At 48.5% G+C, this 18,971-nt stretch overlaps 1 protein-coding gene and 1 long non-coding RNA gene across 2 annotated transcripts in view; one reads left to right on the top strand and one right to left on the bottom strand.

The window, feature by feature from the left end:
• Positions 1 to 18,971, bottom strand: part of NFATC4 (nuclear factor of activated T cells 4) — a 172,254-nt gene that overhangs the window by 10,508 nt on the left and 142,775 nt on the right. The window contains exon 7 of the mRNA XM_073671152.1: positions 11,139 to 11,194. Within this exon, the coding sequence (XP_073527253.1) occupies positions 11,139 to 11,194 (56 nt within the window). The remainder of the gene's footprint in view (positions 1 to 11,138; positions 11,195 to 18,971) is intronic.
• The window catches only part of LOC141256225 (uncharacterized), a 320,798-nt gene that overhangs the window by 257,884 nt on the left and 43,943 nt on the right, over positions 1 to 18,971 (top strand). The window lies entirely within an intron of this gene.

The following is an 18,971-nucleotide window of genomic DNA, read 5'->3' as shown; positions in this document are numbered from 1 at the left end:
ACACGCTGTCCACTCCGTCTGTGTCCGTCTCTAGCCGAGCAGCACCCGCTCCGGCGGCACCTCAACCCAGTGGCGCTGTGGCACCCTGCTTTGGACCCCAGCTCTCTGCGCCTCCACGTTTTGGTGGTGACATCGTCGAATGTCGGGGCTTCATAAATCAGTGCACGCTGCACTTTGAACTCCTGGCACACCAGTCCATCTCCAAAGTGGCGTTCATCATGTCTCACCTCACCGGGGAGGCATTGGCATGGCTAAACCCTCTGTGGGAAAAAGGGGATCCCCTGGTGTCCGATCTTCTGGCTTTCCTCGCTGCCTTCCGGAAGGTCTTCGATGAGCCCGGACGAAAATCTTCTACTGCCTCCTCACTTCTCCGCCAAGCGAGTCTCACTGTGGGCCAGTGTGCCATACTTTTCCGAACCCTCGCATCTGAACTTGCCTGGAACAATGAGGCCCTGGTGTCCATCTTTTGGGAGGGTCTTTCCAGACGGATCAAGGATGAGCAAGCCGGTCGTGACATCCATTCCACCCTGGACGACCTGGTGTCATTAGCTACCCAGATTGACATCCGTTTTCTGGAACGTACTAAGGAGACTACCCGGAAGAGAAGATTTTCGCGTCTCGCTCCAACATTCCAAAGGCCAGCCTCGCAACCAGCAATTCCCCAGGCATGTTCGCCTGAGCCTATGCAAATTGACCAAACCAAGATGGTCAAGTCTCGCCTGGAGACGCGCCGAGCTGAGGGGAGTTGCTTCTACTGTGGCAGTATAGAGCATCTGATCCGTTCCTGCCTGGTGAGGCCGGGAAACTCCAGTGTCTAGGACCGCTCGGAGAGGTCATCCTAGGCAAGAGTAAATCCTCTCCGTCCTTGACTCTGTCGGTTTCTATTTCCAGTGGTGAGACCCGCTTCTTCGAGACTGCCCATCTGGATTCCGGAGACGCTGGGAATCTCACTCAACAGGCTGTTGTGGAGCGGTATCAGATTCCTACCGAGCATCTGGCTGAACCGTTGGCGGCTGCCTCCGCGGATGGGAGGCTTCTTCTGGAGACCATCTTGCTTGTCACAGAGCCTGTAACCCTTCAGGTGGGAATACTGCACTCAGAGAAGATTTCCTTTCATGTGCTGTCCGGTCTCTCTCACCCCCTCTTGCTTGGTCTACCCTGGTTACAAAGACATGAGCCCGTCCTGAATTGGAGATCTGGTGAAGTGCTCCGTTGGGGTCAGGAATGCCATGAGTCCTGTCTGGTTCCGGTTCGTCCTGCTCGACCCCCGTCTACTCTGGCTAATCTACTTGGTCTGCCGGCACCCTACTGGTCCTATGCGGACGTCTTTGACAAAAAGGAAGCGGAGACACTACCACCTCTTAGGCTGTATGATTCGTATGATTGCCCCATCGACCTGGTACCTGGTGCTTCTCCTCCCCGCGGACGAATCTACCCCTTGTCGCTGGCTGAGACCCGTGCCATGTCTGAGTACATAGAAGAGAATCTTGCTAGGGGATTTATTCAGAAATCCACCTCTCCGGCTGGAGCAGGATTCTTCTTCGTCAAGAAGAAAGACGGCTCTGTACGTCCCTGTATCAATTACAGGGGCCTTAACCAGATTACCATAAAAAATAAGTACCCCCTGCCTCTCATTTCGGAGTTGTTTGACTGCCTTAAAGGAGCGAAGATCTTCCTCAAGCTCGATCTTCGTGGGGCGTACAATTTGGTCCGGATCCGCCAGGGAGACGAATGGAAGACGGCATTCAACACCCGGGACGGTCACTACGAATACCGCATGATGCCCTTTGGTCTCTGTAATGCTCCAGCCGTCTTCCAGGAGCTGGTGAACGACATCTTCCGAGACCTCCTGTATTCTTGTGTGGTGGTGTATCTGGACGATATCTTGGTTTTCTAGCCGGATCTACCCTCACACCGGAGGGATGTTCGTCAGGTTCTGCTAAGGCTCCGGAAGAATTGCCTATACGCTAAATTCGAGAAATGCCTCTTTGAGCAGACCTCTCTACCATTCCTGGGCTATGTTATCTCCGAGACTGGTCTGCGGATGGATCCCGAGAAGGTATCTGCCGTCTTAAAGTGGCCCCGACCGGAGGGGTTGAAGGCGATTCAGCGATTCCTGGACTTCGCAAACTATTACCGCCTCTTCATTCCTCATTTGTCCTCCCGGACCGCTCCCATCTCCGCGCTCACCCGTAAAGGAGCAAATCCCAGGGAATGGACTTCCGAAGCGGAGAAGGCCTTCGTCTCCCTTAAACTAGCCTTCTCTTCCGCTCCTGTGCTGCACCATCCGGATTGCAACAAGCAGTTCTTCCTGGAGGTTGATGCATCCTTCTCCGGAGCCGCAGCGGTGCTCACCCAGAAATCCTCGTCCGGGAGAATGGTAACCTGCGGCTTCTTCTCCAAGCTCTTCTCCTCGTCCGAGCGCATAGGAGATCGTGAGCTGCTGGCCATCAAATTAGCGCTGGAAGAGTGGCGCTACTTGCTGAAGAGGGCTCTGCACCCGGTGGTCATCTACACTGACCAGAAAAACCTTACTTATTTGCAGAACGCCCAAAGACGAAATCCACGTGAGGCCAGGTGGTCTCTATTCTATGCCCGATTCTGCTTCACTCTGCATTACTGCCCGTCGGACAAGAACATTAAAGCTGACGCTCTATCCTGCTCATTCCTGTCTTCCGACCAAGAGGAGGAGCCTCTACATATCATTGACCCCTCCAAAGTAATGACTGTTGCTCCGTTTGACCTGTCTCATCTTCCACCCGGTAAGACCTTTGTAGCGGTTCCGGATCAAAAGAAGGTTCTACTCTGGGGCCATTCATCCAAACTAGCTGGTCATGCTGGCCAGAGGAAGACCTTTCTGCTCGTCGCCCGACATTACTGGTGGCCTTCCCAGCGCAAGGATGTTGCGGACTTTGTCGTGGCTTGTTCCTCTTGTGCCCGTAACAAGATTCCCAGGCACCTTCCATCTGGCCATCTCCTTCCTCTTCCCGTGCCTTCCGCTCTGTGGCAACACATTCCAATGGACTTCATCACGGATCTCCCTGTTTCTGCCGGTTGTACTGTCATTTGGGTGTTCGCTGACCGCTTTTCTAAAATGGCCCACTTCAGCCCTCTGCCTGGTCTTCTGTCTGCATCTGTGCTGGCTAAGGACTTCATCCATCACATCTTCCATCTTCACGGCCTACCCCTCCACATTGTGTCTGATCGCGGAGTTCAGTTCACTTCACGCTTCTGGAGAGCTACATGCAAGCTGCTGGATGTCGCTTTGGATTTCTCTTCTGCATATCATCCTCAGTCCAATGGTGAAGTGGAACGCATCAATCAGATCCTTACCAGCTTTCTTCGGCACTTTGTCAACGCTCACCATAACGATTGGGTTGAGCTCCTGCCCTGTGCCGAGTTCTCCTATAACAACCATGAGAGTGAGTCTTCTACTAAATCCCCGTTTTTTGTGGTCTACTGTCAACACGCCCGGATTCTATTTCCCGTCTCCTCTTCAGTGGACAATCCTGCCGCAGAGTCTCTTGTCAGTGAATTTTCGGCTATTTGGGAAGACATTAGATCTGCACTTCTTCAGTCCTCCGAGCGGATGAAGAGACATGCTGATAAGAGACGTCTGGATCCGCCTCAATTCCGTCCGGGAGACAAGGTCTGGCTTTCCTCCAAATACTGTATGTCCGTCTCAAGATACCTTCTTATAAGTTGGGTCCGCGGTTCATCGGTCCGTTCGAGGTTCTGAACCAAATCAATCCCGTGGCTTACAAGCTGAAACTCCCGGTCACCTTACGGATTCCCAACTCCTTTCATGTATCCCTCCTCAAACCAGTTGTCCTTAATTCCTTCTCTGACGATCCAGGTACCACTCCAGCTCCAGTCTCCGCTGAGGACGTGTTTGAGATTGGAAGGGCTTTGGCCCGGAGGAGAGGTCTTGGGAACCCAGGGAGAACATTCATGCCCCTCATCTTCTTAAAAAATTTCTTGCGGGCCTAAAGAAGAGGGGGCGTAATGGGGGGGGGGGGGTACTGTAGCATCGGCGTCTCTGCCTCCTGCTGGGCAGAGACGCCGTTCCCCTCACCGCCGTGGTCCTGGTCTGGCATCTCACTGTCCCCCTGCTGCTGTGGCGCACACCGTGTGCAGCTTCCCGGGCACTGTGCTTAGGGCACGCGCGCTCCCTCCCTCTTTAAGGGTACGCGCGCGCCGTCCTAAAGAGTCCCCGGCCAATGGCCGAAGGACTTCTCCTATATAAGGCACCTCCTCCAAAATGGAGGTGCTTGTGCAAGGTTGTTGTTCCGTGTGCTAACACTTGCTTCAGCCCTCAGGTCCCGCTGCCAGTCAGTCCAGCCCGCCAGTCTGTCTGACAGTCCAGCCCACCAGTCTGTCTACAGTCCAGTCCGCCAGTCTGTCTAATAGTTCTGCCCGCCAGTCTGCCAGTTACCTGCCGGGTCCGCCAGCTTGCCTACCTGGAGCACCTGCCAGTAACCTGCCGTGCCCGCCAGCCTGCCTACCTGGAGCACCTGCCAGTTACATGCCGTGCCCGCCAGCCTGCCTACCTGGAGCACCTGCCAGTTACGTGTCGTGCCAGCCAGCCTACCTGGAGCACCTGCCAGTTATCTGCCATACCTGCCTGCTGATCTACTCGGACCACCTATCTGCCTTCCTGCCGTGCTCATCCGCTGTACCGGTCAGTTCCTGTCATCTGACCCGTGGGAGTCACCTGCTCTCACACACAGTCGGTCCCAGAGTGGCACCTGGTTCACCTGCCCGGTCCCTCCCTGGTTCACGGAGTCGACTAAGCCGCCGTGTGAGGCCGAGTAGGCACTTAGTCACGCCCCTCTGGTCCCTCCTTGCACCGAAGCACAGAGGTTCCACCACCCGGACTCGTAACATATCTGTTCATTCCATTATAATCTGCATATACTGTATTCCATGTTCATTCAGCATCTAACAAACTCAGCGAATACAATAGACATCTGTTCATGCAGGATGTGTTCATTCCAGTTTAATTTGTATATATTCAATGTTCATTCCCCACGTAACAAGCATAGGGGATTCAATAATTTATATAGCACTTATTTACAGTGACAAGCAAAAGGGTAACAATGTTTTGAACTTTTGACTTTCAGGCTCCATATCTCATCATCCACTACTGCTTCGAACGTGAGACTACCATCATTTTATAGACAATCATTTTGGCTATCTCATAATGCAGATTTTTGTCATGTCACTGCATTGTTACTGTTTTGCTCCTTAAAATCAAATTTTTAATATTATTATTATTTTGTAAATCCACCTTTGGCTTTTAACACTGCATGAAACCATCTGGGCTTGCTCTCGATCAGATTCAAGCATGTCTCAAGCGAAATCTGATCTCAGGTCGACCAGTATGTACCAACATGTTCCCAAAGTTGGTGCATACTAGTCGACTCACTTGGGTATGTATACAGCTTTTTCTTCAACTCTACCCACAAGTGTTCGATTGGGTTGAGGTCTGGGGAGGCCAATCCAGCACCTGTACTTGTCATTGAACCATTTCTTCACCAATCTTGACGTATGCTTCTGGTCGTTGTCCTGCTGGAACACTATGTCATCCTTTTCATACCCATAGTACTTGAGTGTACGAAGTAACTCATCTTGTAGGATGCTCACATATACAGTTATATGAAAAAGTTTGGGCACCCCTATTAATCTTAAGCTTAATGTTTTATAAAAATTGGTGTTTTTGCAACAGCTATTTCAGTTTGATATATGTAATAACTGTTGGACACAGTAATGTTTCTGCCTTGAAATGAGGTTTATTGTACTAACAAAAAATGTGCAATCTGCATTCAAACAAAATTTGACAGGTGCATAAGTATGGGCACCCTTATCATTTTCTTGTTTTAAATACTCCTACCTACTTTTTACTGACTTACTAAAGCACTTTTTATGGTTTTGTAACCTCATTGAGCTTTGAACTTCATAGCCAGGTGTATGCAATCATGAGAAAAGCTACTTAAAGTGGCCACTTGCAAGTTGTTCTCCTGTTTGAATCTGCTCTGAAGAGTGGCATCATGGGCTCCTCAAAACAACTGTCAAATGATCTGAAAACAAAGATTATTCAACATAGTTGTTCAGGGGAAGGATACAAAAAGCCGTCTCAGAGATTTAACCTGTCAGTTTCCACTGTGAGGAACATAGTAAGGAAATGGAAGAACACAGGGACAGTTCTTGTTAAGGCCAGAAGTGGCAGGCCAAGAAAAACATCAGAAAGGCAGAGAAGAAGAATGGTGAGATCAGTCAAGGACAATCCTCAGACCACCTCCAGAGAGCTGCAGCATCAACTTGCTGCAGATGGTGTCACTGTGCATCGGTCTACTATACAACGCACTTTGCACAAGGAGAAGCTGTATGGGAGAGTGATGTGATGAAGCCGTTTCTGCAAGCACGCCACAAACAGAGTCGGCTGAGGTATGCAAAAGCACATTTGGAGAAGCCAATTTCTTTTTGGAAGAAGGTCATGTGGACTGATGAAACCAAGATTGAGTTGTTTGGTCATACAAAAAGGCGTTATGCATGGCGGCAAAAAAAAAACACAGCATTCCAAGAAAAACACTTGCTACCCACAGTAAAATTTGGTGGAGGTTCCATCATGCTTTGGGGCTGTGTGGCCAATGCCGGCACTGGGAATCTTGTTAAAGTTGAGGGACGCATGGATTCCACTCAGTATCAGCAGATTCTTGACAATACTGTTCAAGAATCAGTGATAACGTTGAAGTTACGCAGGGGATGGATCTTTCAGCAAGACAATGATCCAAAACACCGCTCAAAATCTACTCAGGCATTCATGCAGAGGAACAATTACAATGTTCTGGAATGGCCATCCCAGTCCCCAGACCTGAATATCATTGAACATCTGTGGGATCATTTGAAGAGGGCTGTCCATGCTCGGCAACCATCAAACTTAACTGAACTGGAATTGTTTTGTAAAGAGGAATGGTCAAAAATACCTTCATCCAGGATCCAGGAACTCATTAAAAGCTACAGGAAGCGACTAGAGGCTGTTATTTTTGCAAAAGGAGGATCTACTAAATATTAATGTCACTTTTCTGGTGAGGTGCCCATACTTATGCACCTGTCAAATTTTGTTTGAATGCAGATTGCACATTTTCTGTTAGTACAATAAACCTCATTTCAAGGCAGAAACATTACTGTGTCCATCAGTTATTACATATATCAAACTGAAATAGCTGTTGCAAAAACACCAATTTTTATAAAACATTAAGCTTAAGATTAATAGGGGTGCCCAAACTTTTTCATATAACTGTAGCTCAGCTTTGAGACCTCCATTGATCCTGGTCAAGTATCCAACACCTGTGAAACAACCCCATATCATCGGGCTTCCTCCACCAAACTTGACAGTTCCTTCAATTTCTCAATCTGTTAGCCCCTCTTTCCCTTGCTTCTTCCAGACACATTTGCACCCATCAGAGCCTAGTCAATTGACTTTCGTCTCATAGCTCCACATCACATGTTTCCAATCTTCTACTGTCCACTTTTCATACTGTTTTGCAAACTCAAGCCAACGCTTCTTATGGCAATATTGAAGTTGAAGCTTCTTTGCCTTTTTTCAGGCCACCATTCCAGACTTGTGTAATGCATGGTGCTTGCATGGATGTCTGTGATCTCACTATTACGAAGCATACGAGCAACCTCCACTGCCGTGTTTGTCGCGCCAGAACTGATAGACCTTGTGATGAGCCAACTTGTTGACTCTGATATGCTGCCGGGACATCCACCTCATGGTTGTTGAATGGACAGACTTTATTTCATATTCTTCAAACTATCATGGCACTCACATGATGCAGTTTAGCAATTTTCTTGGCCGAGAGACGCTATTGATGAGCAGGATGATGCTGTTTCTCTTTTCTTGGAAAATCTTCTTCATGGCTGCTCCTCGATTCGAACCAGTGACCCTTTGATTGGGAATCAACCTAATAACACACTGAGCTATTAGGGAATGTGAGAACAGGTTGTATTTTGTAGTATACAGGAAGAAAAAGATTTTTCCACTACCAGGCGCAAAACAGTAATTAGCAGTGACATGACAAGAATCTGCATAACTAATAAAATGCTAAATCCTTGCATGTCTAATTTATGTATGAGATAGCCAAGATTATTATCTATAAAATGATGGTAGTCTCACGTTCGGAGCAGTAGTGGATGGTGAGATATGGAGCCTGAAAGTCAAAAGTTCAAAACATTGTTACCCTTTTGCTCAGCATTGTACATGGCATCTGTGTTCATTAAACTATAATCTGCACCTATTCGATGTTTATTCACTGTTTAATAAGCATGGAGAATACAATTTACATCTGTGTATATTTGATGTGTTCATTCCACTATAAAATATATATATTCCACGTTCATTCCCCACCTAACAAGCACCAGGAATTTGATATACACCTGTTTATATAGCATATGTGTTAATTCCCCTATAATCTACACAAATTCCATGTTCATTCCATGTCTAGGTTGCCAGACACTTAGTACACCTTTCTCTATTGTTATACCAATAGGTTATTAAGTTCATTCTTTTTATTTATTCTTTTTTTTCATTCTTTTTTATTATAGCCTGCTTATTTTGTTACAGTTACAACCTTTTAACACCAGTAGGTGGCAGCAAAAGATCTAGATAGGTTTCCTCTGCTGTCCGCTGAATCCATTGATTGTGGATTTCTCATGCTCAGGGATCAACAAAGATAAGATACCAGGAAACCTTTCCACAGAACACACATGTTCTATGGTCTCCTAAATTAGTACTTTCTTATTACAAAGCTTTATCTGTTGCTAAATGCTGTCTATCATTCATAAAGAGATTGATCAGCCTAGAAAAACAAAGTCAGGGACTTCTCCCTAACTGTCTAATGCAGGGGTTAATGCAGAAGTTAATGCAGGAGTGGGTAATTAATTTTCCTGAGAGGCCACATGAGAGACCGTGACTGTTGTAGAGGGCTGAATCAATAGGCTGAAATTAATTCTACTCAATATTAATATATTAATTATAATTATTTTACATTAATATCAATAGTATGACTTACTATTGAGCAGAATTAAGTATGCTGACATCACCCTATATACCATTTGAGCCCACACACAGCCCTCTATATACCGTAAGAGCCCACACACAGCCCCCTATATACCGTAAGAGCCCACACACAGCCTCCTATATACAGTATGAGCCCCACGTAGCCTCTGATATACAGCATGTGTCCCACATAGCCTTTGATATACAGCATGTGCCCCACGTAGCCTGTGATATACAGTATGAGCCCCACGTAGCCTGTGATATACAGTATGAGCCCCACGTAGCCTCTGATATACAGCATGTGCCCCACGTAGTCTGTGATATACAGTATGAGCCCCACGTAGCCTGTGATATACAGTATGAGCCCCATGTAGCCTCTGATATACAGCATGTGCCCCACGTAGCCTATGATATACAGTATGAGCCCCACGTAGCCTGTGATATACAGTATGAGCCCCACGTAGCCTCTGATATACAGCATGTGCCCCATGTAGCCTCTGATATACAGCATGTGTCCCACATAGCCTTTGATATACAGCATGTGCTCCACGTAGCCTGTGATATACAGCATGTGCCCCATGTAGCCTCTGATATACAGCATGTGCCCTATGTAGCCTCTGATATACAGCATGTGTCCCACATAGCCTTTGATATACAGCATGTGCCCCACGTAGCCTGTGATATACAGTATGAGCCCCACGTAGCCTGTGATATACAGTATGAGCCCCACGTAGCCTCTGATATACAGCATGTGCCCCACGTAGCCTGTGATATACAGTATGAGCCCCACGTAGCCTGTGATATACAGTATGAGCCCCATGTAGCCTCTGATATACAGCATGTGCCCCACGTAGCCTGTGATATACAGTATGAGCCCCACGTAGCCTGTGATATACAGTATGAGCCCCACATAGCCTGTGATATACAGTATGAGCCCCATGTAGCCTCTGATATACAGCATGTGCCCCACGTAGCCTGTGATATACAGTATGAGCCCCACGTAGCCTGTGATATACAGTATGAGCCCCACGTAGCCTCTGATATACAGCATGTGCCCCATGTAGCCTCTGATATACAGCATGTGTCCCACATAGCCTGTGATATACAGTATGAGCCCCACGTAGCCTGTGATATACAGTATGAGCCCCACGTAGCCTCTGATATACAGCATGTGCCCCACGTAGCCTGTGATATACAGTATGAGCCCCACGTAGCCTCTGATATACAGCATGTGCCCCATGTAGCCTCTGATATACAGCATGTGCCCCACGTAGCCTGTGATATACAGTATGAGCCCCACGTAGCCTGTGATATACAGTATGAGCCCCACGCAGCCTCTGATATACAGCATGTGCCCCACGTAGCCTGTGATATACAGTATGAGCCCCACGTAGCCTCTGATATACAGCATGTGCCCCACATAGCCTCTGATATACAGCATGTGCGCCACATAGCCTTTGATATACAGCATGTGCTCCACGTAGCCTGTGATATACAGAATGTGCCCCATGAAGCCTCTGATATACAGTATGAGCCCCCACATAACCTCCCATGTACAGTATGAGCCCCCACATAGCCTTCAATGTACAGCACGTGCCCCAAGTAGGCCCCCTATAGACAGCATGTGCCCCCACATAGCCTCTTATATATGTGGGCCACTGTTTCAGCCCTTTCGCTGTCTCGGTTCATAGGCCGGACTTGAACAGCCAGAGGGCTGCATGTGGTTCGCAGGCCGCATTTTGCCTAGGTCTGGTCTAATGTGATCTTGGTTGATGCCAAAAGAGCATCCTGCTGGCATATGTTTACCGAATATTTACTACCTCGATGTGCTATTGCCTAAGCTGTATTAACAGTGCAGCAAATATAATTGTATTTTTAAAGAAAGTATATGTGAATACAGTACATGTACTTTGTAATGAATGTCAGTAGCAGCTGGATGCCTTTAACTGCAAAAGTCGGGGCACCTTCTTCAAAACATTCTGCCTGAACATGGTGTGAACTTGGCATAACCTGGGATTTTACACCAAATAGGTAAAAAAAGAATGTAGAATCTCCTGATATATTGAGATTTTACCTCATTGCTCTTTAGTCTGTTTACTTTTGCTTCCTCTTCCCATTGAAGTTTTCCATCTGTTAACACCATGGAGGAAAAGAATAAAATTACTTCAGTAATACTACTGTAAATGCAAAGTTATCAAATAGAACTTTGTGAGCCTTCTTGCATCCTGACGACATGAAAGATAAAAGAAAGGATCTCTTCCCAGATTCTCAGGAAATAGAAAAAAAAATAAAAGAAATGTGACTACAAATTTATAAATACCTTTAATTAGATAAACACATTTCTTTAAGCCTAAGTAGATAATACAGGTTCTTCTCACAAAATTAGAATATCATCAAAAAGTTATTTTATTTCAGTTATTTTATCCAAAAAGTGAAGCTCATATATTATATATAGTCATTACAAACAGAGTGATCTATTTCAAGTGTTTATTTCTGTTAATGTTGATGATTATGGTTTACAGCCAATGAAAACACAAAAGTCATTATCTCAGTAAATTAGAATATGTAGCGTCTGCCAGGCAGAGACGCCGTTCCCCTCACCGCCGCGGTCCCGGTCTGGCGTCCTTCAGCTCCCCTGCCCCTGATGCTGCTGTTGTGCGCATAGCGCGCAGCTTCCTGGGTACTGTGCTTAGGGCGCGCTTCCTCCCTCTTAAAGGGGCCACTCGCACCGTCCTAAGGCTATGTGCCCACGATGCAGAAATGAAGCAGAACATTTCTGCAGCATTTCTGCATCTCCCTGGCAGAAAAAACGCATGCAGATTGTGCATGCGTTTTTCCTGCAGAATACATGCGGATCCACATGCGGATTCACATGCGTTTCCGCATGCAGATTGACAAGCGCTTTCCAGGCGATAGCATCACTTGGAAAGTGCTTGACAACTAGGTCACACTATATAAATCCATGCAAACGACATGGATTTATACAGTGTGAACCGTAAAAATTAAAACAAATAAAGCTATACTCACCCCCGAGGCCCCGGTGTGTGCAGCAGCGCTCGTTCCTGTCTGGTTCCCGGCTGCCGGCATATCGCGAGACAGAGAGGTGAAGGGCCTGCGGTGTGACGTCACCGCAGGTCCTCAAGCGATGCCGGCATTCAGAGTAAAGCCTTCGGAAAGGTGAGTATAAACTTTATTTGTTATTTTATTCTTTTTTTACAGGTACAATGGTACCCAGGTCTGGATGAGAGTCTCCTCTCCTCCAGAACTGGGTACCATCCGCACATAGAGACACATAGAAGCCGCTTGTACAAATGTACAGTCTCGGTTTCTATGCGTTTCAATGCAAGTCAATGGCGGGAGTTCCGCTGCGCTTCCGCAAAATTAAATGACATGCTGCGGATTTTTGTACGCAGCATAAACGCTGCGGAAAAATCCGCAGCATGTGCATAGAACATGCGGAATCCCCTTGGGGACCATGGGGTGCGGATTACCTAGCGTTTCACAAGCGTTTCCGCTGCGGAAATTCCGCAGCATAAACGCTTGAAAAACGCTACGTGGGCACCCAGCCTAAAGAGTCCCCGGCCAATGGCTGGAGGACCACTCCTATATTAAGCACCTCCTCCAAAATGGAGGTGCCTGTGCAAGGTTGTTGTTTGTGTTCTAACACTCTCCTCAGCCCTCAGGTTCCAGTGCCCGCCTGTCTGTCAGCCATGCCCGCCAGCCTGTCTATCAGCCGTGCCCGCCAGCCTGTCTATCAGCCGTGCCCGCCAGCCTGTCTACCTGCCGTGCCCGCCGGCTTGCCTACCCGGATCACCTGTCAGGTTACCTGCTGTGTCCGGCTGCTTGTCTACCCGGATCACCCGTCAAGCTACCTGCTGCTGTACCTGTCAGCCTCAGCCACCTGACCCGTGGGAGTCGCCTGATCTCACACAAGGTCGGTCCCAGAGAGTGGCACCTGGTTCCCCTGCCCGGTCTCTCCTTGGTTCACGGAGTCGACTAAGCCGCCGTGTGGCCAGAGTCAGTCCGAGTAGGCGCTTAGTTACGCCCCTCTGGTCCCTCCTTGTATCCCAACACAGAGGTTCCACCACTCGGACCCGTAACAGTTTGCACAGGCCATGGAATCCGGTGGTTCCCAGGCTCCTTCGCTCTAAGACCTGTACCAAGAGGTCTATCGCCAGAAAGCCCAACAGGATACTATCCTATCCTACCTGCGGACAGTCAACTCCCGCTTGGACGTGCTGTCCACCCAGACTGTGTCCGCCTCTAACCGAGCGGCGCCTGCTCCGGCGGCACCTCAACCCAGTGGCTCTGTGGCATCTGGCTTTGGACCCCGGCTATCTGCTTCTCCACGTTATGTTGGTGACCCGGCCCTATGTCGGGGCTTCATAAATCAGTGCACGCTGCACTTTGAACTCCTGGCACACCAGTTCACCTCCGACCGGGCCAAGGTGGCGTTCATCATGTCTCACATCACTGGAGAGGCGTTGGCGTGGCTTAACCCTCTGTTGGAGGTGTCCGATCTTCAGGCTTTCCTCGCGGCCTTCCAGAAGGTGTTCGATGAGCCCGGACGAAAATCTTCTACTGCCTTCTCACTTCTCCGACTCCGCCAAGGGAGTCTTACTGTGGGCCAGCATGCCGTACATTTCCGAACCCTCGCATCTGAACTTGCCTGGAACAATGAGGCCCTGGTGTCCACCTTTTGGGAGGGCCTTTCCGGACGGATCAAGGATGAGCTAGCCGGTCGTGACATACCTCCCTCCCTGGACGACCTGGTGTCATTAGCAACCCTGATTGACATCCGTTTCCTGGAATGCGCTAAGGAGATGACCCGTGAGAGGAGACCTCCGCGCCTCGCTCCCGTCTTCCAAAGTCCAGTCTTGCAACCTGCACTCCCCCGGGTGTCTTCTCCAGAGCCGATGCAAATTGACCAAGTCAAGATGGTCAAGTCCCGCCAGGAGACCCGTCGTGCCGAGGGGAGTTGCTTCTATTGTGGCAATATTGAGCATCAGATCCACTCTTGCCCGGTGAGGCCGGGAAACTCCAGTGTCTAGGACCGCTCGGAGAGGTCGTCCTAGGCAAGAGTAAATCCTCTCCGTCCTTGACTCTGTCTGTTTCTATTTCCAGTGGTGAGACCCGCTTCTTCGAGACTGCCCATCTGGATTCCAGAGCTGCTGGGAATTTCATCCAACAGGCCGTTGTGGAGCGTTTTCAGATTCCTACCATACGTCTGGCGGACCCCTTAGCAGTTTCCTCTGTGGATGGAAAGCTTCTCCCTGAGACCATCTTCTTGCTCACTGAGCCGGTAACCCTTCAGGTGGGGGAATGCTGCATTCGAAGAAGATCTCCTTTTACGTACTGTCCGGTGTCTCCCATCCCATCTTGCTTGGCCTGCCTTGGTTACAGAGACATGAGCCCGTCCTGAATTGGAGCTCGGGAGAGGTGCTCCGTAGGGGGCAGGAATGCCATAAGACCTGTCTGCTCGACCCCCGTCTACTCTGGCTAACCTACCTGGCCTGCCAGCACCCGACTGGTCCTATGTGGACGTTTTTGATAAAAAGGAAGCAGGGATACTACCACCTTATAGGCTGTATGATTGCCCCATCGACCTAATACCTGGTGCTTCACCTCCTCGCGGGCGAATCTACCCCTTGTCGCTGGCTGAGACCCATGCCATGTCTGAATACATTGAAGAAAATCTTGCTAGGGGATTTATCCAGAAATCCACCTCTCCGGCTGGAGCAGGATTCTTCTTCGTCAAGAAGAAGGACGGCTCTCTTTGCCCTTGTATCGACTACACCGCGTGCAGAATTATTAGGCAAATGAGTATTTTCCTCACATGATACTTTTTATACATGTTGTACTACTCCAAGCTGCATAGGCTTGAGAGCCAACTGCCAATTAAGTAAATCTGGTGATGTGCATCTCTGTAATGAGGAGGGTTGTTGACTAATGACATCAACACCCTATATAAGGTGTGCTTAATTATTAGGCAACTTTCTTTCCTTTGGCAAAATGGGTCAGAAAAGAGATTTGACGGGCTCAGAAAAGTCCAAAATTGTGAGATGTCTTGTAGAGGGATGCAGCAGTCTTGAAATTTCCAAACTTTTAAAGCGTGATCACTGAACAATCAAGCGTTTCATGGCAAATAGCCAACAGGGTCGCATGAAGTGTGTTGGCCAAAAAAGGCGCAAAATAGCTGCCCATGAATTGAGCAAAATCAAGCGTGAAGCTGCCAAGATGCCATTCGCCACCAGTTTTGCCATATTTCAGAGCTGCAACGTTACTGGAGCATCAAAAAGCACAAGGTGTGCGATACTCAGGGACATGGCCAAGTTAAGGAAGGCTGAAAAACGACCACCTTTGAACAAGAAACATAAGATAAAACGTCAAGAATGGGCCAAGAAATATCTTAAGACTGATTTTTCAAAGGTTTTATGGACTGATGAAATGAAAGTGACTCTTGATGGGCCAGATGGATGGGCCAGAGGCTGGATCAGTAAAGGGCAGAGAGCTCCACTCCGACTCAGACGCCAGCAAGGTGGAGGTGGGGTACTGGTATGGTCTGGTATCATCCAAGATGAACTTGTGAGACCTTTTCGGGTTGAGGATGGAGTGAAGCTCAACTCCCAGACCTACTGCCAGTTTCTGGAAGACAACTTCTTCAAGCAGTGGTACAGGAAGAAGTCGGTATCGTTCAAGAAAAACATGATTTTCATGCAGGACAATGCTCCATCACATGCATCCAACTACTCCACAGCTTGGCAGGCCAGTAAAGGTATAAAAGAAGAAAAAATAATGACATGGCCCCCTTGTTCACCTGATCTGAACCCCATAGAGAACCTGTGGTCCATCATAAAATGTGAGATCTACAGGGAGGGAAAACAGTACAACTCTCGGAACAGTGTCTGGGAGGCTGTGGTGGCTGCTGCACGCAATGTTGATCGAAAACAGATCAAGCAACTGACAGAATCTATGGATGGAAGGCTGTTGAGTGTCATCATAAAGAAAGGTGGCTATATTGATCACTAATTATTTTGGTTTTTGTTTTTGCATATCAGAAATGTTTATTTCTAAATTTTGTGCACTGATATTGGTTTACCTGGTGAAAATAAACAAGTGAGATGGGATTATATTTGTTTTTTATTAAGTTGCCTAATAATTCGGGACAGTAATAGTTACCTGCACAAACAGATATCCTCCTAAGATAGCCATATCTAAAAAAAAACACTCCAACTTCCAAAAATATTAAGCTTGGATATTTATGAGTCTTTTGGGTTGATTGAGAACATAGTTGTTGATCAATAATAAAAATAATCCTCTAAAATACAACTTGCCTAATAATTCCGCACACAGTGTATAGGGACCTAAACCAGATTACCAACAAGAATAAGTACCCCCTGCCTCTCATCTTGGAGCTGTTTGACCGCCTAAAGGGCGCAAAGGTCTTCACTAAGCTCGACCTGCGTGGAGCGTACAATCTGGTCCAGATCCACCAGAGAGACAAGTGGAAGACGGCATTCAACACCCGGGATGGTCACTACGAATACCGCGTGATGCCCTTTGGTCTCTGTAATGCTCCAGCTGTCTTCCAGGAGTTGGTAAATGATATCTTTCGAGATCTCCTGTATTCCCCCGTGGTGATGTACCTGGACGATATCTTGGTGTTCTCCCCTGATCTGCCCTCTCACCGGAGGGATGTTCGTCAGGTACTGCTGAGGCTCCGGAAGAATCGCCTGTATGCTAAGTACGAGAAACGCCTCTTTGAGCAGACCTCCTTCTGCTAAGTCTCCGTTTTTTGTGGTCTATGGTCAACACCCCTGAATTGCATTTCCCATCTCCGCTTCAGTGGACAATCCTGCCGTGGAGTCTCTCGTCTGTGAATTTTCTGTGATTTGGGAGGACACTAGATCTGCGCTTCTTCAGTCCACTGAGCGGATGAAGAAGCATGCTGATAAGAGACGTCTGGATCCGCCTCAATTCCCACCCGGGAGACAAGGTCTGGCTTTCCTCCAAATATGTCCGTCTCAAGATACCATCATATAAGTTGGATCTGCGGTTCATCGGTCCGTTCGAGATTCTGAACCAAATAAATCCAGTGGCTTACAAGCTGAAACTCCCGGCCTCCTTACGGATTCCCAACTCCTTTCACGTGTCTCTCCTCAAACTTGTTGTCCTTAATGATGATCCAGGTACCGCTCCAGCTCCAGTCTCCGCTGAGGATGTCTTTGAGGTAGAGAACATTTTAGCCATCAAGAGGGTAAGAGGAAAGACTTTCTTTCTTGTGGATTGGAAGGGGTTTGATCCTGAGGAGAGGTCTTGGGAGCCCAGGGAGAACATTCATGCCCCTCGTCTTGAAAAATTTCTTGCGGGCCTAAAGAAGAGGGGGCGTAAAGGGGGGGTACTGTAGCGTCGGCGTCTCTGCCTCCTGCCGGGCAGAGACGCCGTTCCCCTCACCGCCGCAGTCCCGGTCCGGCGTCCTCCAGCTCCCCTGCCCCTGATGCTGTTGCGTGCATCGCGCGCAGCTTCCCGGGCACTGTGCTTAGGGCGCGCGCTTCCTCCCTCTTCCTAAAGAGTCCCTGGCTAATGGCCGGAGGACCACTCCTATATTAAGCACCTCCTCCAAAATGGAGGTGCCTGTCTAAGGTTGTTGTTTGTGTGCTAACACTCTCCTCAGCCCTCAGGTTCTAGTGCCCGCCTGTCTGTCTGCCGTGCCCGCCAGCCTGTCTATCAGCCGTGCTCGCCACTTGTCTATCAGCCGTGCCCGCCAGTCTATCTTTCAGCCGTGCCCGCCAGCCTGTCTATCAGCCGTGCCCGCCAGTCTGTCTGTCAGCCGTGCCCGAAAGCCTGTCTACCTGCTGTGCCCGCTGGCTTGCCTACCCGGATCACCTGTCAGGTTACCTGCTGTGTCCGCCTGCTTGTCTACCCGGATCACCTGTCTAGCTACCAGCCGTACCCGCCTGCTTGCCTACCCAGATCACCCGTCAAGCTACCTGCCACTGTACCTGTCAGCCTCAGCCACCTGACCTGTGGGAGTCGCCTGCTCTCACAGAAGGTCGGTCCCAGAGTGGCACCTGGTTCCCCTGCCCAATCCCCCCTTGGTTCACGGAGTCGACCAAGCCGCCGTGTGGCCAGGGTCCGTCCGAGTAGGCGCTTAGTTACGCCCCTCTGGTCCTTCCTTGTATCCCAGCACAGAGGTTCCACCACCCGGACCCGTAACAGAATAATTAACAAAAAACACCTGCAAAGGCTTCCTACGTGTTTAAAATGGTCACTTAGTCGGTTTCAGTAGGCTCCACAATCATGGGGAAGACTGCTGACTTGACAGATGTCCAGAAGGCAGTCATTGACACACTCCACAAGGAGGGTAAGCCACAAAAGGTTATTGCTAAAGAAGCTGGCTGTTTACAGAGTGCTGTATCCAAGCATATTAATGGAAAGTTGAGTGGAAGGAAAAAGCGTGGTAGAAAAAGGTGCACAAGCAACTGGGATAACCACAGCCTTGAAAGGATTGTTAAGAAAAGGCCATTCAAACATTTGGGGGAGATTCACAAGGAGTGGACTGCTGCTGGAGTCATTTCTTCAAGAGCCACCACACACAGACATATCTAAATTGGCTAAAAGTGTCGCATTCCTTGTGTCAAGCCACTCATGACCAATAGACAATGCCAGAAGGGTCTTACCTGGGCCAAGGAGAAAAAGACCTGGACTGTAGCTCAGTGGTCCAAGATGTTGTTTTCAGATTAAAGTAAATTTTGCATTTCATTTAGAAATCAAGGTCCCAGAGTCTGGAGGAAGAGTGGAGAGGCACACAATTCAAGCTGCTTGAGGTCTAGTGTGAAGTTTCCACAATCAGTGATGGTTTGAGGAGCCATGTTATTTGCTGGTGTAGGTCCACTGTGTTTTATCA

The sequence above is a fragment of the Phyllobates terribilis genome, unplaced genomic scaffold, assembly GCF_046119375.1.
Source record: "Phyllobates terribilis strain yellow unplaced genomic scaffold, ASM4611937v1 Scaffold_1__5_contigs__length_1240528914, whole genome shotgun sequence".
Lineage (NCBI taxonomy): Eukaryota > Metazoa > Chordata > Amphibia > Anura > Dendrobatidae > Phyllobates > Phyllobates terribilis.
This window is presented reverse-complemented; position numbering and strand designations above follow the sequence as displayed.